The sequence below is a fragment of the Notothenia rossii genome (assembly GCF_949606895.1).
Source record: "Notothenia rossii genome assembly, chromosome: 5".
Taxonomy (NCBI): Eukaryota; Metazoa; Chordata; class Actinopteri; order Perciformes; family Nototheniidae; genus Notothenia; species Notothenia rossii.
In genome coordinates this window covers 81,540,444-81,565,960 of record NC_136903.1, presented here as the reverse complement: position 1 = coordinate 81,565,960, position 25,517 = coordinate 81,540,444, and the positions used below count along the sequence as shown (strand labels likewise).

At 40.6% G+C, this 25,517-nt stretch overlaps 2 protein-coding genes across 4 annotated transcripts; both read left to right on the top strand.

The window, feature by feature from the left end:
- The first annotated feature begins 451 nt into the window (after positions 1-451).
- pcsk1 (proprotein convertase subtilisin/kexin type 1) lies at positions 452-14,564 on the top strand. Its single transcript, XM_079680755.1, has 14 exons — positions 452-882; positions 2,066-2,170; positions 2,726-2,848; positions 5,747-5,893; positions 6,913-6,989; positions 7,607-7,695; positions 8,086-8,258; positions 8,489-8,701; positions 9,402-9,502; positions 9,599-9,832; positions 10,624-10,781; positions 10,981-11,114; positions 11,207-11,368; positions 12,417-14,564. Exons 1-14 carry the CDS (start codon positions 694-696, stop codon positions 12,816-12,818), a joined length of 2,307 nt encoding a protein of 768 aa, XP_079536881.1. The 5' UTR covers positions 452-693; the 3' UTR covers positions 12,819-14,564.
- Positions 14,565-15,798: 1,234 nt separating this feature from the next.
- Positions 15,799-19,811, top strand: LOC307040748 (globoside alpha-1,3-N-acetylgalactosaminyltransferase 1-like). Of its 3 annotated transcripts, none has more exons than XM_079683872.1 (4): positions 15,799-15,961; positions 16,111-16,152; positions 16,837-16,899; positions 17,429-19,811. In XM_079683872.1, exons 1-4 carry the CDS (start codon positions 15,901-15,903, stop codon positions 18,352-18,354), a joined length of 1,092 nt encoding a protein of 363 aa, XP_079539998.1. In that variant the 5' UTR covers positions 15,799-15,900; the 3' UTR covers positions 18,355-19,811. The 3 variants fall into 3 exon arrangements, with proteins under 3 accessions (XP_079539998.1, XP_079539997.1, XP_079539999.1); XM_079683871.1 differs by having other exon boundaries at positions 16,108-16,152; XM_079683873.1 differs by having other exon boundaries at positions 15,799-16,152.
- The last annotated feature ends 5,706 nt before the right edge of the window (positions 19,812-25,517 follow it).

Below are 25,517 nucleotides of genomic sequence, written 5' to 3'. Positions count from 1 at the left end.
ATTAAAAGTTTTGAACTCCTGGGTCCTGATGAGGATCTGTGGCGTGGGAGATGAACTGTCCGCGGTGCTGACACCCACCCCCACCCCTCTCTCTCTGGCCATCATGTATTATTGATTGAGACCGATTTCTCTAATCGATCAACTGTAGCACAAACATCAGTCGAGCTTTGATTTATCACACAGATAGTCTCTCACAGTGAATGGACGCTGCAGCCATATGATAAACATCATAAGTAAGCAGGATTCATTTTATAATTGTGTTTCTTCCCAATGTCTCCTCCTCCTCTCCCCTCTTCTTCAGGGACAAACAGAGGGTTATTTTTAGTCGAATCTCCTCATCCTCCTCCCGTTCAGAGTTTCTCCTCCAGGGACTAACTCACATTTTAGCAAAGGTAGACGCCAAACTGACGTCAGAGCAGCCGTAATTTGACGTGTGTGCACCCCCCATCGAGACCACACACACGCACTCACCAGCCCTCCCTATCCTCAGTGTTTCCTCTCCTTGGCGGACCAATAACGCGTAGATCCTCCTTCCATCCATCTCTCAGCAAGCGGTTTCTTACGGAACAAGAAGGGGAAAAAACAAGGAGATCTCTTTATTATCTTGACAAAAGATCTCGGGTTTGGCTGCTTTCTTGGGAAGCTGTTTGTACATATATATTATTTTCTTTATCTGGTTGAATTTCCTCTGAGATGGAAGTGAGATGCCGTCCAGCGATGATGTGTTGTGTTTTCGCCGTCCTCTTCTCCGTGGTTCCCCGGTCTCTGGAGTCCTCTCTCGCGGACAGGCAGTACCTGAACGAGTGGGCAGTGGAGATCCCCGGAGGACTGGACGCTGCAGAGTCGATCGCCAAAGAGCTGGACTACAAACTGGTCCGACAGGTAGGCACCAAAATGTCCCGGAGCAGCACCGGCTACACTTTCACTGAAAACGCTTTAAATTATCCTAAAAATGAAGGTGTGTGCTGGCAGTTTTAATGAACATCAGTGATTTGGCGTGTTGTCAAAGCAAACTGGGACCTGAATAATGTGTCATTTTAATTTAAAACGTCTGATTTAACAGCAGAAACCATAAAAGCTAAATGAATCATGAAATGTTAATAAAGCCTGCAGCCTACAAAATCAGCAGGCAATAGCTCCATCAATTATTCTGCTGTGTTTGAAAAGGCCATTATAATGGAAACTCATTGCTTTTATTATAGCCCAAAAGCACACTGATAAATGAAAGCAGGGGGATTCAATCAATCCATGACTCACTGTTTACACACTCCTGATAACTCTGGTTTCTAATTTCCCCTGTTCTTTACATCCCTGTGTTTCCAGTCATTTGAGACTGACTCGTGCCGCTCTTCCTTATACAAACACATTATAGGGAATTATATAAGGACATTAATGTGAAACCTGTAGCTCTGAGCCGCAGTGGTCAATTATTAACTCGGCTGTCATGGATACTGAGGCAAACTGGAATCTTCTCCTTCTTCTGCTCTGTCAGTAACATAATCACACATATATCTGTTTCTATATTATCCCACATTTGTTTAAAAGACACTTCAGTCAAGATTAGAACATCAGCGTAAAAGCATATTTAAACATAATTTAAAAAAAACATTGCGTACATATTCAAGATATTTTTCCGTTCGTCCATGGCAATAATGTTGATAATAATTGCAGCCAAAGATGCACATCAAGCCTGCATCCTCAGAAAAGCATACACACATAGACCTTCTACATTGTGCTTTGCTTGTTTCCAATCGGATTGAATTCAAATAAAACCTGAAAAGAATCTCTCTACTAGAAATGTAATATCCAACTCATGGCACCACTCAAAATGCCTCACATATTTAAAAAAAATAAGGAGATTTAAAAAGATGTAACCCTGTGGTGAACTGATTCTTTCTTTCTGATTATTCTTTGTTGCTCCCCCATACAACTGAATACCTGAAGATTTCTTTGTGAGAGATAATAATGTTTTCAGACCTGTGCGACTGGCTTCCTAGACCAGAAGGCCGGTTTTATGTCATTTTCTATCAAATATTCAGACTGTCTCATGCCTTTGTCTCCGCAGATCGGGGCCCTGGAAGACCATTTCTTGTTCAAACATCGCAATCATCCTAGCAGAATGAAACGAAGCGCCAACCACATCACCAGGCGGCTGTCGGAGGATGATCGGGTGAGTGGTCACTTTTAGCTATCAGCTCGTCCATGCTTAGTCTGTGCACAACATGTTGTTACATTTAAAAAATATTAAAGGGGACATTGTATAGAAAAAAATACTCTTTCAGTGTCCACATACATTTGGGTATATCCAGTGCCAACCAGCCCACACATTTTAAATTAGGTTAAATTATTCCTTATTTGGGGTTCCTTTTTTTAAAATATATGATTCACTCAGATTTGGCTCCCCTTCTTATGTCAAATGCAGGCTAATTACAATATACGATCCATCACTAGCTAAACTTGAGAATGACCTTTCCCAAGGTGCGTCAAATTGTTCTCACTAGCCAATCAGAGAAGACTGGGCTGTTTCTAGAAGGTGCTAAATTAATGAAACCTAAGAAGAGGAATACAACCTCATTAAAACAGACAGAATGAGAAAAATGTTGGTTTTCTTTTAAACATTTAACATGTTAATATGTTCTAATAGAAACCAAACGTATGTATGATTCTGAAAATGATCATATTTTGTCCCCTTTAAAGTAAAGTGTCACCTGTTGTCTGTGTGTAGGTGCTTTGGGCAGAGCAGCAGTACGAGAAACGTCGCAGCAAGAGAGCGTCTCTCGGGGGGTGCAGGGACTGCCCGGTGGACAAGCTGTTCGATGATCCTATGTGGAACCAGCAGTGGTACCTGGTGAGTCTCCAATAACGCTTGAATGTCACACAACACAAAGCTGGACTGGAAATAAAACAAGTGGTTCAATAATTGACATGGTTCTCGCTAGTTTAAAGAAGTTGGGTTCCCATTTAAAAAATAGTTGAAAACTTTCCAGATCTCTAAAAAAACAGATTTAGTTTAACAGCCTTCTGTTCATGTGTTGTACTTCTGTTGTGTCTGGTTGAGCCTTCTGCCTGCATGCAGCTGGTCTGTTCTCCCCTGAGACTCCCTGAAGCGCTGAGAGAGCTGGACAGCTCCACACAGCAGGCCATTGAGAGAGTGTGTGTGTGCAGTATGTGTATGTGTATGCATTTCAGTCAGCAATTGAATGCTTGCATGTGTGCAGAAAAGCAACAAAACAATGAAACAATAGCATGCCATCAAGCAGTCCAAGCCAAAAGAGCCATTTGCTTAATTGGTGAGAGAGGAGAGGAGGGAGAGCCGGTAATCCTGCAGGATGGAGCAGAGCCTGGCATTAGGTCCCGATGCACCCTGGATGAGAGGGTTATCAGGCCTTAGAGGCTAAGTGGTAGCAGTGATCTGTAGATTGTCAGAGCTCTGCATCATCTTCGTGATCCTTTACTAACACGTTCACTTCATCCTGACCTCTTATGTTTTCCACTGTGAATGATATCTTTAATGGTTTTGATCCGTAAGCCTAAAATAAACTTGGTGACTAAACTGTTGACCACAGCACTACGACATATATTTGGATGCTGTTTATATTGATTAAAGTCAAGTTTCTCCATTGGGGCTGCAACTAACAATTAGGTTCATAATTCATCTATGTGCAGAATTATATTTAGATTAAATGAAAAATGATTGATTCATTGCTTGTCATAAAACAGTGAAAATAGTGGATTAAAAGCTATTTAATTAACAATAACATAAAACGGGAAAACATGATGTGTTAAAAAAATTAAAAAGTATGAATTATTACAATATATATACTACCATACAACAAGGACCAGCAACCTTGTTTTTTTTAAGCCAAGCCATTTAAAACAAAAAGACTCAATGCAAAACTCATATGTAATATAAATACAGCAGTAAAACACATTTAAGAAAGCTTTAAGAACCATACATCATCATGTACTACTAAAAATAATGTAGATCTAGTGAGGATGTTAATGTGTGTTGCATCACTGTTTGTGTTTGTGTGCTTTCTGGAAAGAGAGAGCTTCACATATTCTATCATCTTCCACTTCTCCGCACCTGCGCTAACCGAACATGAGTCACGGGCTTGCGGGGAATAAGAAAACAAATTGAGATGAATCATTTTTGCCTATGAGGGATGATGACACTAATGGAATTGGCCTTAAAGTGCCGTTTAGTGTATTTCCACATCAGCCTGTGTCACTGCTAGAGCCACGTTACAGTTAGAATAAAGCATCGTGACTCATCCTCCTCGTCTCACCAGGAAGGACAAAGCCATTTAGAAAAACACTGGAAAGAGATAAAAGGTTTTTTATATTTGACATTATGCTGTGATGTTATTTTCCTACCTCTAGTATTTCACAAATCATAATGAGGGAAAGGGGTGGAGGTGAGAAGGTAGTGACGCTGGCAGATGTGATGATGAGAGTGAGTTTGGAGCTGTGTGACGGAGGCAGAGGATGTGTGTCGTTATCCATCAGGAGTGGGAGCCTGATCATTTAATCAGGGAGTGACTCATACTTGTAGCTAGAAATTCCTCTTGCTTGGATTGCAGTGTGTGTGTGTGTGTGCGTGTGTGTGTGTGTGTGTGTGTGTGTGTGGGTGTGGGTGCGTGCGTGCGTGCGTGCGTACGTGTGTGCGTGTGTGTGTGTGTGCGTGCGTGTGTGCGTGTGTGTGTATGGGTTTGTGTGTGTAAAAGACAAAGTGTGGCTGTGGCTCTGCCGGTGTCAGTCCGTGTTAATAGTGCATCAGGGGATCTCATTGTGCTTGAATGTGTACGAAAGCTGCAGAGAGACTTGCATAAGCTGCTGTGTGTGTGTGTGTGTGTGTGTGTGTGTGTGTGTGTGTGTGTGTGTGTGTGTGTGTGTGTGTGTGTGTGTGTGTGTGTGTGTGTGTGTGTGTGTGTGTGTGTTTGTGTGTTTTTTCTGTGTAACATTAAAAGATCTATCCCTGTACCACTGCCAGCATCAAGAAGTGAGTCATTTGGTGTCACAGCATAACAGTGGAGATGCAGATCTGTGCTGGTCGGGAGTCAAATCCTCTCCAGAAGATAGCCATTGAAACGCATTGTGTTAAAGTGTGACATCTGTTGTGTATTTACATTGAGGTTTTAATCAGCTGGAAGTGATACTATCCAAAGAGGAAGAGAGGTACTGACAGGAAGCTATAGTGAGACGATGGGTTGAAGACGGGGCGATAAAGTGGTTGGGGGGGGGGGGGGGGAGATACATCACAGGGATGAGTCACGTATTGGCGTGGCGCTCTGCAGTGTCTGTGCATAATGCGCAGAGAGCAGAAGTCTTTTTTTAGTCTTAGCTTTTTCCACACATACTTCCCAAAGCAGGCAGGCCTCTTCCATTTTCACTCTCCCTCTCCTTGTTGATTTTCCATTTTAAACAGGCCCCTCCAGGAAAGCCTGGAAATGGTGTGGCTTGAACTGCATCTTGGCATCTTGAGGGTTAAATGAATTGGAGCAAAAGCCTGTATATTTACGACCCTCTGGCAGCAATCTGCTTACAAGTAGGACTCCACAATGAAGTGATGAATTTATGGAAAGGTCAGTGGAGGAACTGAGGTAACTTGAGGACTGCCGCTGACCTTTCAAACGGATATAAAAATATTTAAAGTGCCTTTTTAGATGAAGCACTCTGAGGTAATCTGTATACACTTTAGATTGAATTACAGAGGATTCATCTTTTGAAATGTTTTATCTTCCAGCAAGACACACGCACTTCCTCTTCGCTGCCGAAACTCGACCTGCATGTGATCCCTGTGTGGCAGAAAGGCATCACGGGGAAAGGAGTGGTCATCACCGTGCTGGATGACGGCCTGGAGTGGAACCACACAGACATCTACTCCAACTACGTAAGACACTGTTTCCATGGAGACAGCCTCCGTCGTCTGGGTCTGCCGTTACCATAGCAACGCTGCTGGTGACACCTTACAAGGCGATTCATAAATACATGTAATAGATCTTCTGTGTGATAATGTCCTCCTTCAAAGTGGGTTTATGCCTTTTAATTCCTGGACGCATTTTGCATTTATTGATGCACATTTAGCTATGAATGAATCCTTTTTAGGGAGTATGAAAGTAGCATATGTACATAATTACACGCCAATGAAAGCGAGAATGACTTGAGGTTCGACTTCGGGATGGTTTCTCCTGAACGCTAAAAGCCTTAAAAAGCCCCATCTGTGGTTTAGTTTCAAACATCGCTGGTGCTGTTAAAAGCTGCTGCCTCGCCTGTGCAAATGAGCGGAAGAGGGAAAAAAAGGGATTTAAGGAGGGGGGGATAATGTGTGACAACAAGGCTGATGGAAACAACTCCCACTGTAATTAAGTTAAAGCTGATTAATCAAAGAAGCTCAATCAACCGCGACGCTCGTCCTTAAAATCAAAGGCGTTCATTTGCATAACTTAATAGCAGTAATTCTGACAGTAACAACCATCTCATTTAAATTGGATACTGAGTTTGACTGCGAACCAGAAACTTACGGATGCAATCATTCTGATTTCCTCTTTGATTAAAACCTAATTGGCACATTTAATCACATTTTATAGTGCAAGGAAATGATGGGAATGACAAAAGAGATATGACTTGTCACACCAAATATTATTAATACTCCCGCGGTTTGTTGAAGTAGGACACGAGCCTGAGGCAAAAACTGCATTTATAAGCAATTTGAATGGTTTGAAAGATTGTTGTAGTTAAGTGCCCCTTCCTGTGAGGGTTTCATTATGGAAACATCCATCTCTCCCCTTGTCACCTATCATAATGGTCTCCATGACAGCAGATTGGCCCTGACAGATGTGCGCTTGAAGCCTTTCTCACTGACGTACACTGACGTCACCCCTGATGGTTTTCTTTGTGTTGTTTTTAAAGGACGCAGCAGCTAGCTATGACTTCAACGACAACGACCCCGACCCTTTCCCCAGATACGACTCCACCAATGAAAACAAGTGAGTTAACAGCTGAGATATGATACTCACTCTGGTCATATTGAGGCTTGGTTATTTCCATGAAATTGTAAAAAAAAAAATACTAAGTGGACACAAATTAATAGAATATGGCAGAAGTTAAGGACTGGGAGCTTACTGCCCTTTCCTTTTCTACTCTTATAATTATCTCACCATACCTGAAGTGAATGACTCACCCTCTACCCTCTGCCTGCTGACACACGCACACACACACACACACACACACACACACACACACACACACACACACACACACACACACACACACACACACACACACACACACACACACACACACACACACACACACACACACACACACACACACACACACACACACACACACACACACACACACACACACACACACACACACACACACACACACACACACACACAGAATAGTAAGGGTAGGTCAAACTGTTCAAAAAAATCTCTGGGAAAACATTGAAATGATTGAAAAGCGGAGCACATGGTAAAGTGTGTATACTGTTTTCTACAAACTCACCATGCTTTACTTAAAGGATTGAGGGAATTGGTGCAGGATTAGTGATGGAAACGTAAGTGAATGCTTTAATTAATATGTTTTTTTTCCGCAGACATGGAACCAGGTGTGCTGGTGAGATTGCTATGCAGGCAGACAACAATAAATGTGGTGTTGGAGTGGCATACAACTCCAAGGTTGGAGGTAAGAGTTTATTTTGGTTGTAAATATGTATTTGTATATATACAGCTCATTAATTGTCATTCATGTCAATTTCTGTGTGTGGCAGAGTCACTTTCTAAAATTGATTGGCTCCTAGCTAACCATACAATACAACCACGAAGGGTAGCAAGCTGGTCCTTAGTGCATCTTAAATTATGAATCATAAATCTTGCTACCCTAAAACAAAACCCTTATTATTATAACATTCAAATTAAGCGTGTTTTCTCCTTCTCATGATATTGAGTAAATATGCCACCTCCTTAAAATGTCGCCATAAATTGAGGATATGTCCATGACTTTCAATCCCAGTATGTAATTACAGTAGTGACCAAAAGGATAACTGGTCACTGACATTCCTGCTTCTCTGCTCAGGGATCCGTATGCTGGATGGGATCGTGACAGATGCCATCGAGGCCAGCTCTATTGGGTTCAATCCAAACCATGTGGACATCTACAGTGCCAGCTGGGGACCAAACGATGATGGCAAGACCGTGGAGGGCCCAGGCCGCCTGGCTCAGAAGGCATTTGAATACGGTATCCAGAAGGTAAATGATTATATTCACACTCGGCTGGTGGGATCTCAGACTGAGGCTCCTAATGGGAGCTGTTATCTGCTGCAGTGACGTGAATCAGATTGAACAGAATCAATAAGGACAATTTAATCCGTAAAGATTTACCTTATTTTGAATGCTGTAGTAGAATTTAATATATGCAGTAAGATTTGTAGTGTTTCTTGTCGACTTCATCTCTCTCTCTCTCTCTTCGTCTCCTGCAGGGCCGTGGTGGGAAAGGCTCTATCTTTGTTTGGGCTTCAGGTAATGGTGGGCGCCAGGGCGATAACTGTGACTGTGATGGTTACACAGACAGCATCTACACCATCTCAATCAGCAGTGCCTCCCAGCAGGGTCTGTCCCCCTGGTACGCAGAGAAGTGCTCCTCCACCCTGGCTACAGCCTACAGCAGTGGAGACTACACCGACCAGAGGATTGTAAGAAATACGGCTGTTATGTCAATTTATGATGTTTACATTTTATGTCAAGCAATGTTTGGTCACATTAGACAGTTTGCATGTTTTGATCAAAATGCAGGCAGTAGATGATGGTCCAGTTTGGAGAAACAGGCAGAAGTCATGACACAGAAGCAAAGCCATGTATTGCTGTTGCAGGGGGCATTTAACACTTTTTTTGTATCCACCTCAAAAAGGCCCTCATGAACATGGGAGTTTGTTGTGTACTGCTGTCTCGATTAGTTCATTTTTTCCTGTTATATTATGACTTTAGTGAAGTCACACAATAACACAAAACAATCTAAAGACATCAGCAATTTCCTATTGTAATTAAATAAAACAAATGAAATGGAGTATGTTGGCTATCGAGAAAGCAAGATGATGGATTCCTTGTGATGTGGAAAAAGGTTGTCTGACTGCAAGATAATGCTGAAAAAAAAATCTAAATATAGCATTAACTTAAACTGCTTTGATATTTTGTAGGTGGCTAAAAGATGCCCACAGCTGTCCCTTTTGCTTCTGTGCCGGTGCTCTAATCTATTTTACAGACTAGGGCGTGCCAACTGCCATGTACTGTACTATATATAATACAGTGACTGTGGATAAGTACCTCATACAAGCCCACTTCAAACTATCCATTTAATGCATTAATTTATTTTTAATGTTGTATTTTTGCTTTCAGATTAGTGCTGATCTGCACAATGAGTGCACTCAGACTCACACAGGAACGTCGGCCTCTGCCCCGCTGGCTGCTGGAATATTTGCCCTGGCACTGGAACAAAAGTATGCACCACTGCAAATAAAATGCAATCTTACACTCTATATAAATATCAGTAAATACTCACTGGTTTCCCTCCATGTCTATCTTCCCTCCTTCAGTCCAGAACTTACATGGAGAGACCTGCAGCACATTGTGGTCTGGACCTCAGAGTTCGATCCTCTGGCCAATAACCCGGGATGGAAGAGGAACGGAGCGGGGCTGATGGTCAACAGCCGCTTCGGCTTCGGCCTTCTTAACGCCAAAGCCCTGGTGGACCTCGCTGACCCGGCGGTGTGGAAGCATGCGCCTGAAAAGAAGCAATGCATCGTCAGGGATGACTCTTTCCAGCCCAGGTATGTGTCAGCTGCTCTCATCTATTTAGATTTGTTTGGCTTTGCCTGTGGCCCAGGAGTAATTGCCACGATTGGTTAATCTTGTACATATGGGTTTATCATCAGATGCACATTGACCTAATGCAATCATCATTCCTCATGATCACTGTTGAGAACATTTACATTTGATGTCAATTGTCAACTCTGAATACTCATAATGCTAATTGTTTAACAATAGGATAAAATATCTTAATCCAAAAGCTGCCACCCAAGGACAGAAAGTCAGGGGAAATAATCCCCCCTCCTGTTGTCTCAACAGATGTTCTGTTTGCATTCCTTCATGGATTACAGGCCCAAGAGCGTCCAGGGCTAACGCTTAGCAGCCATTCTTTGTCCTTGAAACATCCTTTTAATTTCACCAGCAGACAACAGCTACGGTTATTTTCCTTCAAGTGTCCATCTTGCAATTTGTTTTGGATTATGATGCTCCATACCACCGACACCCAGTTTCCCCATTACCTTACTACATCCCTGTCTAATCCCGAGGATTTGACTCGCTTCCGCCAGTGCTTAGTGGACTACAACCCCCTCCAGCTTTAGGCCAAATTGATACGGAAATCCTGTCATTCATGTCTGGGAGAGTTTGGGATTAACGTTTTTTTGCAAATGAATGACCAAAATCGGTCTTTGCTTATTAAACACGCCTAGGTGTTTTTCCCACCCTGTTGCTGTTGCTGAAAAGCCATAAGAACACGTCAGGTGTTGCTGCTGTTTGTGTGTCTCACTCCCTGCTATTTTAATGCGTCCCTCAGGGAGATAAAAGCAGCGGGGGAGATCACAATAGAGGTGCCAACCAAAGCCTGTGCCGGGCAGGAGAACGCAGTCCAATCCCTGGAGCACGTGCAGGTGGAGGCCAGCATCGAATACACCAGGAGAGGGGACCTACACATAACACTCACCTCCCCAGCCGGTAAGGGACTCACACACACACACACACACACACACACACACACACACACACACACACACACACACACACACACACACACACACACACACACACACACACACACACACACACACACACACACACACACACACACACACACACACACTGGAGTAAAATAACAAAGTTGTAATTGGATCTAACCCACTGTGTTTCCTCTCAGGAACCAGTACAGTGCTGCTGGCTGAGCGAGAGAGGGACACCTCCGCTAATGGCTTCAGAAACTGGGACTTCATGTCTGTGCACACATGGGGAGAAGAACCTGCTGGTACATGGACCCTGAAGATCACAGATACAGTAAGTTATACACACTTTTTTTAATGAAAGAGCATATTTGGCTGGTTTGTGTAGCTTCCTGAGATCTGACCCACATTGTTTCCCCCTCAAAGTCGGGCCGTATGCAGAACGAGGGTCGGATAATGAGCTGGAAGCTAATTCTTCATGGGACGTCGGAGAAGCCAGAGCACATGAAGAAAGCTAGAGTGTATGTTCCTTACAACGCCGTGCAGAACGACCGCCGTGGTGTAGAACATATGGTCGACATGTTGGAGGTATGCAACGCAACACAGCTAAGGGTTAATGAGCATGATACAAAAAGCACAGGGGCATTAGTTAGTTCATAAACCACAGTATGCAACACATTGAAATATGTACCTGTTGATGGCGCTTGAGGAAAGGCTAGGTTCACCAAGTGGTTGCAATAGTGAATGTGCACAAAGGTTAATGACAGTGTATCAGTTGCTAAGGTTTCTCAGTTTCAATCAAAGGGTCTGGATACATTTGAATGCCCGAAAATTAAATTTATGCTGACCCAAAGAGGTTTAATCACTCCCTGGAGTCATGTCAAGTGTACTACATGGTGTGTAGTACTCTCAGACATCACTGTTGGGTGTGTTTACAGGCGCAACAAAGCCTCCACAGTAGCATATAACAAGAATATCAAGTACAATTGACAGACATTATTCATAAGGAAGGGTCTCTATGTAGGCGGATAATTGTTTTATATTGCTAAGACATGACATTAACCTTGTTTTGGTCTGATCCGTAGCCTAACATTTAAGGTACCCAATGCCCCTCCCACACATGCAAAAAAATGGTCATTCAAATCTCAATATTGTCCTTTTTAAATCATATTCAAGGACATAGCAATAGGACGGAAAACTGAAACAAATACAATGTGTTGTTACTATAGTGTGCATTGCGAGATTCTATGTAATGTTTCTAGCCATTGATTGTAATTTGAAATGAAAACATGACCAAGTGTCAAATTTCAGTTCACATTTGAGACTGTTTACAACCATATTTGGAGAAAGAAATTGCAGTACTGTGCATCAACAGAATGTTTGCACAGTCATTTTTGTCGGATAATTTTAGATGTATTGTGCAAAGCCCACTCACTTTAAAATATCTCACTGTCCAGGGCCTTTGGGACTGCATTTTTTAATACATTACCAAACTGTAATGTGATAACAAAATAAACAGAATAGAACAGAATGATAGCGTCTATCTTTAGATGCTCACACAGTGGATCTTTTGTTATCTAACAATTTGCATCACACATCAATAACCTGCCTCCTCTCTGTCTGTCCGGTGACACAGGAGGATCCCACAAAGGTACCTCCACCTCCAAAGACTCCAGAGACTGCACAAGCTGAAACTGAAAAGGAGCCCAGAAATCCCTCAAACCCACCTTACTCCCCCTCCCTGGCCCTACTGCGCCTCCTTCAGACGGCCTTCAACAGGCAGACCCCGGCCCTGCAGCCCCAGTCAGCACCCGCCTGGAAGAAGAAGGAGCCGAGCCGGAGCCTCTCTCCTCCCGCAACACAGCTCCCCCCTCAGACGCTGTACCAGGCTCTGGACCTGATCAACAAGTACCGAGGCCCCGAGGACAGTGTCTACAGCGACTACTCTGATGGCTTCTACAGCAACAAGCCGTACAGGCACAGAGACGACCGACTGCTGCAGGCCCTGTTTGAGATGATAGATAATAATCGCAAGTGAAGGAGAAGGGAGGAGGGGAAGAAGGAAGAGGCCAAAAAAGTTATCCGATCAGAGAGGAGCAAAGGGACAGGAGGAGGGGGAGAAGGAAGCAGAAGGATGAGATCGGGCAATGGAGGAGGCGATGAAGAGAAGAAACACAGAAAATAAAACTCTTCCACTTAGTTCAGTTTTCCCCCAAAATGCTGCAAATCTGATCTTTTTACTTTTCATTTGCCAATCAACATTCATTAATTTATTCGTTCATGCAAAATGTTAAGTCCACAGTTAATTAAAAACAGACTTGTTTCAGGCCTCTCTGCTACAAACTGTATCTCCATGTTGTGAAAGTATTTCAATCATAAGAAAGGAGGGGTAGGCCTCGTCTTTCTCCTCTTCAATGCCTGCTCAAGCATGCCAGTTTTAGAATATAAGTTTTGTATTAGTATCTATATATTATACAAAGACAATGATTGTAATTTAGTTTTGAAAACAATTGACATCTCAATTTTCCGTTTCTGATACCCTTTGTTTCTTTTCATACTTCTATTTTTGTGTTTTTTCACACTATTATGTGAAACGTACTCATTTTAATCACTTTATGGGAACAAATTCCTCCTTTAACAACTGGCACGAAGTCATGAAATTAGAGTTAACATACATTCAAAATAAAAAAAAATTGATTTGAAATCTCAAAAGTTTAAAATGATTTGGCAAAGATGTATTCTCAGGGTGTCAACAACCAAAACATAATCTAGACTCTACTAAGTGTAACATGATAAAAGAATACATACAAATAGTGTGAACGATTATATATTATGAAAGTAGGCAGATGAGACGATAAACTTGTACCAAAACACTATTAAAAAGAGAAAACCTAGCCAACTTTGGGGATAATTCGACACATGAAAGTTGGAGTAGCGATACATTCAAAATGAGAAACAGATGAATCTTCTTCTTGTGCCGTTAATTTATTTTGTATAAGTACAATGCTGCATTAAATGAAATATTTTTCTAAGAATCGTCATAGTTTATGGAAATAATATATAATATACAGTATCAAACCCTTGAATAGTTTATTTCTTGTGACGTTGTTCACTCAACAACTACACAAGTCACTGTAGTAATCACAACTACAAACAAACACTGCCAAAATGTTTGCTGTCAAAAAGCTTCTGTGTGTATTTCAGTGAATGTGCAAATGGCATGTTGTTTGATAATCGTCTGCAATATGCCAACTATTAACAGTTCCTTAAATCATGGGGAGATCATTTTATTAATATTACTTTTCTGGTGATATTTATTTATTATATATTTGACATTAATGGACCTAACACTCTTCAGAAACGGACCAGACACTCTGTAGAATAGGGGCTCTGCACCTACAACTCTCAAGCACACTCATCTTGAACGCCTTAATATATGCTGTAGTAAATGTGCATTCTCATCTCCCCGTGGTGTAGATCAATTTACAGATGCTCGTCTTTGTGTTTATGACATGAATAGTTATGAATCCTCTCTATGCAGAGTCTCTATCCTCCAATCTGGAACTGCCTGCCCTGCTTCTCTTCAAACAAGGTGACAGGGAAAACGATGTTTGGGACAACGCTTCACCCGCATCCATTGTTTAGTGTTTCCCCCATGCTGTTTTCTTTATGTTTTGACTGGTGCTTCAGTCCAATGTTGTTTACATAAACCAATATATGTTGCAATTGCTGTATGGATATACATAAAAAATAATGAGATTTATCGTAATAAACTGCAAAGTGATCTCTTGAGTCTGTGTGAGTCTCTGTCAGCAAACACACATTCATTGTTGGAGTTGATAGCAGCTGTGAGTAAAGTAATAACCTGTGGCAGATAAATGAGAACATGGCCTACGACTTTGTGAACATTTCAATTACACATAAATGTTATGTTCTGTTGGACTACAGAGCCAACTCAATAAACAATACATAGTGCAGTATACTGGGAATACATTGTCAAGAAACCGCAGACTTTCAGTTTCTGTCTGTTTTTAAGCTTCAACTTTTCCTCTAGCACCAACACCAGGTCCATATGTTGCCCGACTTTGGTATATGACCAAATACCCACATTCCCATCCGTACCATCCGTTCGAGAAGGGTCTATCTGCAGTCTCATAGACTAGACCACCAACACAGGCCCCCTGAGATATGTGCTCGTAATGTCATATTGATATTCTGTACAAACTGTGAAACAGGCTATATAAATAAACATTGATTGATTGATTGATTGATTGATTGATTGATTGATTGATCGATCAATATAGGCTACCTGTTTCATTGCAAACCATAATGTTTTCCTCATCCTAACCATGTTTTCTTGCCTTAAGCTATAGTAGTTGCAGTACCTTTAGGTTGGGCGCCTAGGTAGCACAGCACTCTGGGGATATATATCCCTAAGCTTGAAAAACGGTAGAATGTAATATTTTGTCAACTGGCTCAACATTATTGAGACACAAGATCTGTTAAAAAAATAAACACAGCACCGTCACTCAAACAGTCACATGAGTTCAGGAAAAATGAAACATTTGTTTATTGTCTTTTAATATCCTTTTAATTATAATGTCTAATACAAATATGTTGCTTTATAATAGATATTATCTCTAAGTATGTTGTCTCTTAATGTTTCAACTTTGCATTTCCTATTGAGTGCCTCCACCTTGTGGACAGAAATAATACAACACCCTGCTGACGTGAACTGCTGCCTGGTCGCTACTTGATACTGACTCTTATCTTTACAGCATGAATAAACCCTTGAGATGTGTAAAGTATGATGGTTTTTCAGGAGAATGGCTTTTAGCCGAGCATTTACTGAAGTTCCCCCAAGAGTTTTTGTAGTTACCACCGTTACCACCCATTGTCTAAGGTTCATTGTCATACTTTAAACATGAGTCGGAGGAAAGAATGTGAAAATCCTCTTTCCCCCTTGACCGTATATTTATTTCTACCACGTTTTATCCTCCACTCCTTAGCCCCTCCCATTAGCCCAGATCCCCCACACATCTGCTAGCTTTGGTTTTTTTTCAAAAGAAAATACTGCAAAAGTCTGAGGAAGAAAGTGAGGAGGGGGCGATAAAGAAGATATGCGAACAAAAGGGAGTATTATTAAAACAACAACGTCAAGAGTTAGAAAGAGGGAGCAAGGTAAGAAAATAACCATCGGTGGAAAAACTGCACATTTCAAGGAAGAGGCAGAGTGAGCAGAAGAGAGACAGAGAGAGAAAAAAAGCACAGATTTGTTTTGTCCAAAATAGTGGCCTCAGACAAAAGTGTGTGTGTTTATCCACCAGCAGGTCACAATATGGCGCTGCTCCCATTCCGCAAGACGCCTGCAGGTCAGTACAACCTCAGCCACTGCTCCACCTCGTCTGCTCATGTCAGGATGTTTTACCCTAATTCGTTATTGATTTGTGACAGCTGTACTAGTACACGCTCAGTTCAAATTAACTTGCTTTAAAGACTAGCAGATTTGGATTGAACCCTGACAGATTGAAGTGCAAAGACCGTTTAAAGCTGGAGCTATGTGTTTTCCCTTTTGTAATTTGATCCTGAAAATATGTCCAGGAAAGCAACATAAGTATTTTTTTAATGAAATACATTTTGTTTATTTGTCCAAAATCTATTGGCAGATGAAAGAGCATGCACATGAGTGGACTGCATGGGGAAAATATAAAAATAGACACACATGTGCTTCGACGTAAGTTTAAGCCCATGCAACGTGTAACTTTTGTTTTACCCTGTGTATATTTATGTTGGCTCAGCATAACAGATGAAGATCAAGCAAGTTATATCTTGTACAGCCTTAGAAATGACATACAGTTTATCGTAGAAGTATTATATAGCACATGATGGGATATTTGCGTTTTCAACACATTCTTTTAATTCCTATGAGCTTCTTTCAGTCTCTCAGAGTCTCTTACAGAATTCAAGGGAATATTTGTAGGTGAAATGTGCTTACTAGAAGAGCATTGTAGTTTCCTGTAATTGAATGTCCATGTGTGTTTTTGTCTTTCAAACAGGGTCAGTTAGAATGAGCAGGATACAACTGGTCCTGTACTGTTTTCTCCTGTCTCTTATTATATGTGAGTATAAACCATGATTTTCTTAAGAGAATGTATAAACACTACGGTATAGGCATATATAACAATTTCCAGACACAGCCATATAGTGAAAGGTCAATTGTAAATTGTAAAAAAGTCACTATCCACTAGCTTGGAACACTATGCAATTTTTTTTTAAACTGAGCATTTTGTTTCCCTTGCATAATTTTAAAGCTCGGATAGATGAAATGTTATTAGATATCTGTCATTGTGAACAGGTTGCTAATGTATGTAGAAGATATGTTGTATTGATGTCCTTTTTGTTTTCTGTTGTTTTTATGTGTAACCAATGTGCTGCAGGTCTCCCTTGAAAAAGAGATCGTTGATCTCAATGAGATTTTCACCTGGTTAAATAAAGGCTACAAACAAATAAACAAACTAAATGTCAATAAAATGTGAATTGTTAAATAAGTTTAATAAGGTCAGTTGTGACCTCCAAGCTTTACGAATCTTAATATGTACTTCTCATAAAGTGTCCTTGACTACCATTTTGCCATGTTTTCCCCCTCAGACCTCCTCTATGGACGTAAAGCCGGTGTCGGTGTGAAGTCACCTCATCCTATATTTCATGCATTGGGAATGGACAGGGGAAAAGTAATGACAGATATGAATGTCATCAAGGCAGCAGAGCCACAAACTCCTCTGGAGACACCATGGGGTGATCCTATAGTGTGGGGAGACAATCGAAAGTCAGCTAAGCGCAGGGCTAAATTTGCACATCAGGGAATCCGTACAGGTCTTCTTGCCCTCGTGGTTGGAACTTACGCTCGGTTCGTGCTTCGTTTCCTCTCTTCGGCTGAGACCCACTTCCTCCCCGGTCAGATGGTCACCTACTACATTCTCACGGACAATCCCAACTCTCTGGACCCCCCCATCCGGTTGGGACCTAACCGAGAGCTGAAGGTGGTTCCTATCGCAGAGCTGCCTGGATGGGACAGGTTGTCCCGTCGTCGCATGGCCCTTTTGGTTGAAGCCATCAGGAACCCTATCAGCAGAGAGGTTGATTACATCTTCTGTGCTGACATCGATCAGGAGTTTGTGGCCCCTGTGGGAGAGGAAATCCTCGGAGACCTGGTGGCTACTTTACACCCAGAGCTCTATGGGATGCCACGAAATGCGTTTCCATACGAAACTGAAGAGGTGTCGTCTGCTTGCGTGGACGACGATGAAGGAGACTACTACTACACCTCTGAGTTGTATGGAGGTTTGGTTTCTGAGATACACAAACTGGCCCGAGCCTGTTCTTTGCTCATTCTGCAGGATCACGCTAATGGGGTAACGGCCAAGGGCCTTGAGGAGAGCTACCTGAACAGATACCTGATCGACCACAGGCCCACATGTGTGCTGTCCCCAGAGTACAGCTGGTGGGAATCAGGCCTGGCTCCTGACGTGCCTGTACAGAGGATAGTGTCTCTAGGAAGGCAACGAGAGACTTAAGAAAACCAGATAAGTGAATCGAAGGGTTCTGTTGGCTGAACCCATTGAAACATGGACGTAGATCTAATTTCCACACAAAGTCTACGTTTAAAAATGTAGTGATATGATATAAAGAGAAAGCAAATATTCTAATAATCTTTATTCAATTAATTATTACTAATTTCCATTTCTTGTTCTGCCCTGTTAACCAATAAATATACCCTGCAATCACACAGTAGCAAACTCCAAAATCTGCTCTCACTTAAAGAACCATTATTGTGAACATTGTCTCCGTGTGCTATCTCTTCCACAGCCGACAAAAAATAAATTGACCTGTCTCTTTAAATGAAGCTCTGTGCTCTCCATTAATGTCAGCCTCTGAGATGCTGCTCCAGTGGCTTTGTGGTCAGCAGCGATAAGAGTCAACAGTGTAAGTGCACACTTTCCCCGCATTGGCCAATCATTAACTGGAAGAGCTGCTGTTTCAAGGACTTTAAATACCAGGTGGGGGAAATATGGATAAAGCGGGATGCTGTTTTTCTAGCATGTTTAAACTTTAACTAAAACTGTAAAACTTTGGAAATTGGTGAAACTTTTCCATTAGAAACTGTAATGTTACCTATTATGTGTTTTTGTAAAAAGTATAATCAAATGACCTGCATTGGCTGGCACATTATGTTTTTCGTGAGGCTGCCTATCTATCTCCCCCACATACACAAACTTACTTCCACGTTCACACTCCACTTTCTCTCTCTTGTGTGCTGTGTTTTAATGGCAGGGTTAAACAGCAGCAGATGGCTTTTTCTCACTGCCAACAAAATCTGTCCTCAGGGCCAGATCGCCACGTTGAGTGAAGTTCGAGGTAAACTATAGATAATCCTTTTAAAGTTGCAGAAACATTTTCAGTTATTTCACGATTATCAACATTTCCAATGCTTTCCACATAGATGTGTAATGTGGACTCATATTCATCTCAATTCAGATATTTAACACTTTAAACTAAGTTTGCCTGTAGCTTTCTGACAAATATAACTACATTTTACAACAACATTCTCATTTAACACAATATGGTGCGAAGATGCTCCTAATATCTATATGTCAATTAATATAGTTTGTTTTCATTATTATATATAAAGGCTCTTTTTTATCTAGGCTACCTTTTCATGCCATAAAGCAAAGCAGTTTAAAGAATTATTGTGTTAATCCCTGTCATGTGATTTAATGGTGGCCATGAGCCTATTAAGAGCATCATATCCCAAGGCAAAGAAAAGAATAGAAATGCCATAAAAGCCCACACAGCTTCTATGATTAGTGATGATGTGTTAAAGTATAAATGTCACTTATGCAGATTAAAGGTGGAGTTGGTAATTCACTTCAGAAACCCTTTTTTTTATATTCCATGGAATGCTCTTAACATCCCGATAGCAATGAATAAATGAAATGCTTTGACAATAAATAAATGTCATCTTTATCTCGTGCCCTCATTGGTCATGTGCACGTTCGTGTGTGTTGGAGGAGGGGCTCTGTAAGGAAGTCTGAAGGAAGTGGCAGATTTTTTCCGGTTGTGTATTTTCAAATTCTAGCGCACTCGAGCTGGTTTCTCCATTCTTACGTACCCTACCTTTAAGGAGATACACAGGCATATATGTTGGAGGAATGATGTGGAAGTGTCTAAATGCAAACACTACAAACCATAATTTTCTGTCTTGAGTATCCAGTCAAAAGTGTATATACACAAGGCCTACATTTTAATCTAAATGTACTTTGATATTAGTCAGCAGCTCTATGTCTGTGGCCTTCGCCCTTTAGACATTTTTAGTCTTTAATCTTTTATTTTGTGATTATTTAGCATGTCTCTTTAAATACAATACAATTACAATACAATACAATTACAATACAATACTATTAGTGATAACCCCCTTGATCATTAACTCCCCTGCTGACACTTTGACATGTGCCTAATGCATATACACTATAGCTAATCAACTAAATAAATTCAGATGCTAATATGTATGGGGGAGGAATCCAGCAAATACATTTTAATTGTGATACAGATTATAAAGTGTGGGTGTTTGTTGTCTAAGGTTATGGTTATATACAGTATACATAACTTGTTGTTTATGTTACTTTTCGTTAAGAAAATGTTTTTTATATATTTAGAATCCTTAATTATGTTCATATTTTCATCTGGGCATGGCAGGTATTGGGACGCTTTGCACAGGAAGTCAGTTTGGAGCAGGTAAGGTAAGATTCAAATGGAAGTAAAGACAGTGGCGTTGGGACAACTGATATTCAATTAAAGGTGGGGTATGTAATTAAGTTCAGAAACACTTTTTGTTATATTCCATGGAATGCTCTTAACATCCCGATAGCAATGAATATATTAAATGCTTTGACAATAAATACATTAAAAATTCATCTGTGGAAGCCGTAGTAAGGTAAAAAGCACGACCAATCCTTTTAGCCGGCCTGGCTAAAATAACTGGATGGCCTACCTGCCTGTCAGCAGAGCCGGCCTGACCCATTAAGCGACATAAGCGGCTGGTTAGCAAAAAAAATCTCAGTACACAGTCGCCGTGATAAGTATGTTTAACTAATTGTGTTAATATGCCTAGATTGCCTAATCTCAAAGTCATGTATTATATTATTGAGTCAATAATATAATACATTAACCGTGCTTTACCTGAACCTCATCATGACACTAGAGAGGACGGCAGGATTGTAATTTCCCGTGTTCAGTGAATGCAACAGAGGCAAGACACCAGACCAACCTGAGAGTTGAATGGAAATAAACATCTGTCTTATTGGCTGACAGTTACCTACCCTGTGAGCTGTGAAAATGTTTAAAATAAACTGTCAGTCGGACTCAGAGTTTTTGAAGATGGACATAAGAAAACATTTTCTTAAAAAAGACGACAATTCATGGTGGCTTACACAACGACCCCAGATCCACAACTGGAGCCAGGTAAACAATCTCTTTATGTGACAGATGTTTGCAATAAATTATAATTCTTCTGAATAATATTCCCATCGACAGCTAGTTTCTATGTGAACATTATGAGATGGACAGCCAGAGAGAATAAATGAAAAACAGTTATGAAATACTATATGACAAAACAAGAATACAGTTTAAGTGATTTGTAAAATATCCATAAAGAAAAATCTGTTTACAGTTCTGTTTCATATGGGTGTTGAGAGATGTATCCATAGATCTCTTAATTTTGTTCTCAAAGTGCATCAGATTGATGCTTTTAACTTCGATTTTTTTTTTTTTAATCGCGGGGGAGCATGCCCCCGGACCCCCCTAGAGGAGGTGAGGACCCCTCTAGAGGAGGTTAGGTCCACGGTGTTTACATGCTTGTTTTTACAATGTGTGCTTATGCTAACATCATAAGACAAAAGTTGGTTCCGTGTTGTGTGTAGTGAGAACGCGCTAGAGTGAGGGGGGCCCCCAAGCCAAAGCTCGCTTAGGGCCCCCAACATTCTAGGGCCGGCCCTGCCTGTCAGGCTTCCATTTGTGCACAAACTTATCTCGTGCCCTCATTGGTCATGTGCGCGTTCGTGTGTGTTGGAGGTGGTGTATTATCAAATTCTAGCGCACTCGAGCTGGTTTCTCCAAAATGACTTACCCCACCTTTAACGAAACCTAGTCCAATATTGCATTTTAATAAAACAACAAATGCAACAGGTGTTTTTCTTTTGGCTCGTGGCTCACCATTCAGTTTTAGTTTGGACAAAACATTAATGCTGCATTAATCCACATTTCTCTGTTAATCTGCTTTTAATCAATGATGTTTATTGTAAGCCAATGGACATGGCTACCTATGAACAATAAACTCAGAATAAAATACAATTCCTAATTTACAAGTTTGATTAGGTCCTTTATCAACGGACACATATGTCAATGTACTAAAGGAAGAAGCAGCATCTGGATAAGATCCAACCCCGGATGTTGCTGTGAGGCAACACTTGCTAATGAGCTGCTGTGCAACTGCCACTGCCATGCCTGCTTATTAATGTCAATTACAGGTCACTAACAGTTAAACTGCTGGAGCCTTTTTGATGATGGTGCAATTACTCACTCCTGAGTAAGTGTTGATCATTTAATTCCCCTTGACTCTGGTTGTGGTAAACTATGCCAGATCATTTAGCTACATTACATTATTGTAAATGTTTTACATATCTGCAAATGTTATCCCACATCTAAATGCAAAGATACTTTTATTAAATTTGAATAATATGCCGACAGGCCTATTTATACTTTTGTATAAAACCTCTGACTTTTAGCCGAGCTGCCATTGGATTACCTTGCTTTGAATGTACAATAAATGTAGAAAAAAATAAAATCATTATTTCCAATTATTAGCAATACCTACAACGTGTGAATAGAGCAATGTGTTTGTGTTCATGGCCGCTGTTTTTTCTTCAAATGAATGCATAGCAAACCTATGAGTATTTATTGGTGACAAACCCTTTAGTGGATGTTGGTAACACTACTTGTTAAAGATTACCTCATTAGCAAAGTAAAGGATCACATGGTAAGAAGAAATGCAATTCTTACTTTAAATGTAAACCCTTTGATCTAACAAAACAAGAGGGGCATCTTTCATACTGAAGGCTCCAGATTCCTGCATGTTTTTGACATGTGCCTCTGATTATCACCAAAATTGGAGCCCGGCCAAATGATACAACTATCAATCATTAACCTAGATGTTTCTCAGAATTGCATAAGGTAGAAGGTTATCCCAGGCATAAACACAGAACTATGAAAAGTAATTATGGGGGAATAAAACGTGGTGATGAAGGAGGATGTAACTGTGTTGAGAGGAAAATGAGACAATGAATTGAAAGATAAGTGTCTCTGGTCAATCATCATAGCAAGCTGGTAATACATTTAAGGCGGGACTTCCCAGTCAATGAATCCATAGTCTCCTAATGTTTAGCCTTAAGCAAAGGGTGTGTAATTTTTAAGTATTCTTCACACTGTACTCTTGAGCTTCTATCAGGTGACACCTTCAGGGCCTCTGTAAACAAAACATCTCTACAATCAATCCAGCCCAAAGGCTTTATTTAATTGTTTGCACAGCAGGTGACCTGTCAGACAAACCAGATCACAGAGCACCTCTGGAATTAAACAGACTTAAAATCTGCATGTATTCAAACCAAGAGAAGTCTTAATATAAGTACTGTAATGCTCTGAAGCAAAGTTTGTCAACACAATAAGGCTTATGTGTAACTGTTGTTGAGTAGAAGAAGGGTACTATCAATGATGTTATTGATTTTAAGGGCGAATAATATTGTTTCAGATTTACATTTCACCTATGCATTTCACACATTAACTAATATTTTCTGTGTGTTTTTCAGGTAAAAAGAATAACTAATTTGTCAGTGGGTAAAAAAGTCCCAAACGTGTGTGTGTGACTTGTTAGGGGGATGGGTGGGGTTAAGAGCTATGGTAATCTGCTGGATTCACACCAGCCTTTCCCCACCCTGCATGGCTTGCTCTACACCACAACATGCTGCCCTATCACCAGGTCAAGGGGACTGACATTGAGAGATAGCGGAGGAGCAGCTCACTCGGGGACACGCTTGTGCCCATTGTGCTGATGTCACATACAGTCTATCACATATCATTAAAGAAAACCACCCGAAAGATCATCACAGCCTAAAATTCATTATAGGCACTATAGTTTTTGGCATTGAAAAACTGTCCTGGTTGACAATGCCATAATACAAGAATTTAGTCAGAATGTATCTGTACAGTTCTTAAAGTAATGGAACAATCAAAAGCATAGCACTTGGTTTTACTATTAAGCATTACATATTAGTATATTCACCTCATTCGGCAGTTTATTTGTTTAATTAGTAGGCTAGATGCAAACATAGTCCGAGAAGTCCTTTAGGACATTTTTTAAGCTGGTATGTATTATAATGACAGCTAAAACTGTATTTAAACAAACCGGAGTTCACACTGAAGTATAGTCTACAAAAGCTACCTTTAACAGTTTCACCAGGCTAGAATTAGTTCTAGCGTGTCAGCAAAAACACAGCAGGCAGGGGCAGTTTAGCCAAGAGGTAGTGTGTGTGTGTGTGTGTGTGTGTGTGTGTGTGTGTGTGTGTGTGTGTGTGTGTGTGTGTGTGTGTGTGTGTGTGTGTGTGTGTGTGTGTGTGTGTGTGTGTGTGTGTGTGTGTGTGTGTGTGTGTGTGTGTGTGTGTGTGTGTGTGTGTGTGTGTGTGTGTGTGTGTGTGTGTGTGTGTGTGTTTGAGAGACAGGCTGTGCCCTTACAGAGAAAGGGATACTAGCAACTAGAATGTTTCCTCCAATGGTAGATGGATAGCAGAACCTAGTTTAAAGCTAAATAAATCACGGTACACTTGTTATGTGTGAAATCATGAAGGGCTAAAGCAAATATTGAAAGATATTTTACTTTGTTATAGAGTGGCAGAACCTCTCTGTAGAAATACTATTTGACATGTTAAAGTAGGCTACAAAGTAACACTGGCTCAGTGATGAATAGTAACAAGTACATTACCTGAGTATACCTAAGTACAATTTTGAGTTACTTGAATATACTACCTGAGTATTGTCAGTTTATGCTACTTTATATTTCTACTCCACTACAATTTAGACGCCAATATTGTACTTTTTAATCCACTACATTTATTTGACAGCCTTTGTTACTAGTTACTTTTTAGGTTTGGATTATTAGCCGATGCAACATTTAAATAACTTATTAACTAAACGTTGACATATATGTATAGGTTACGATATCCAGCAGCAGTATATCAAGTTATTCAAACTAGCTCTATATTTGTGATAAAAACACATGAATACTCATAATAGAAACCCAGTAACTCAATATAGGATTCTGAAATGCACCATTACACATAAGGAGTACTTTTGCTTTTGGTACTTTAAGTATATTTTTGATTAATTGTACTCTTACTTAAGTACAATTTTGAATGCAGGACTTTTAAAATACTTTTTAAACTTAGTATTGCTACTTTTACTAAGGTAACAAATCTGAGTACTTCTTCAACCAATGAAATATGTAAGAAGGCTACAGTAGTTAATTAAATGTTTTGAATTACTTTCCTCCATAGCGTCCTAATACCAAATGCAAATAGTATTACAAGCAGCTAGTTTTACATACTTTGTACAGTGCAGGGTAGCTTTTGAATGT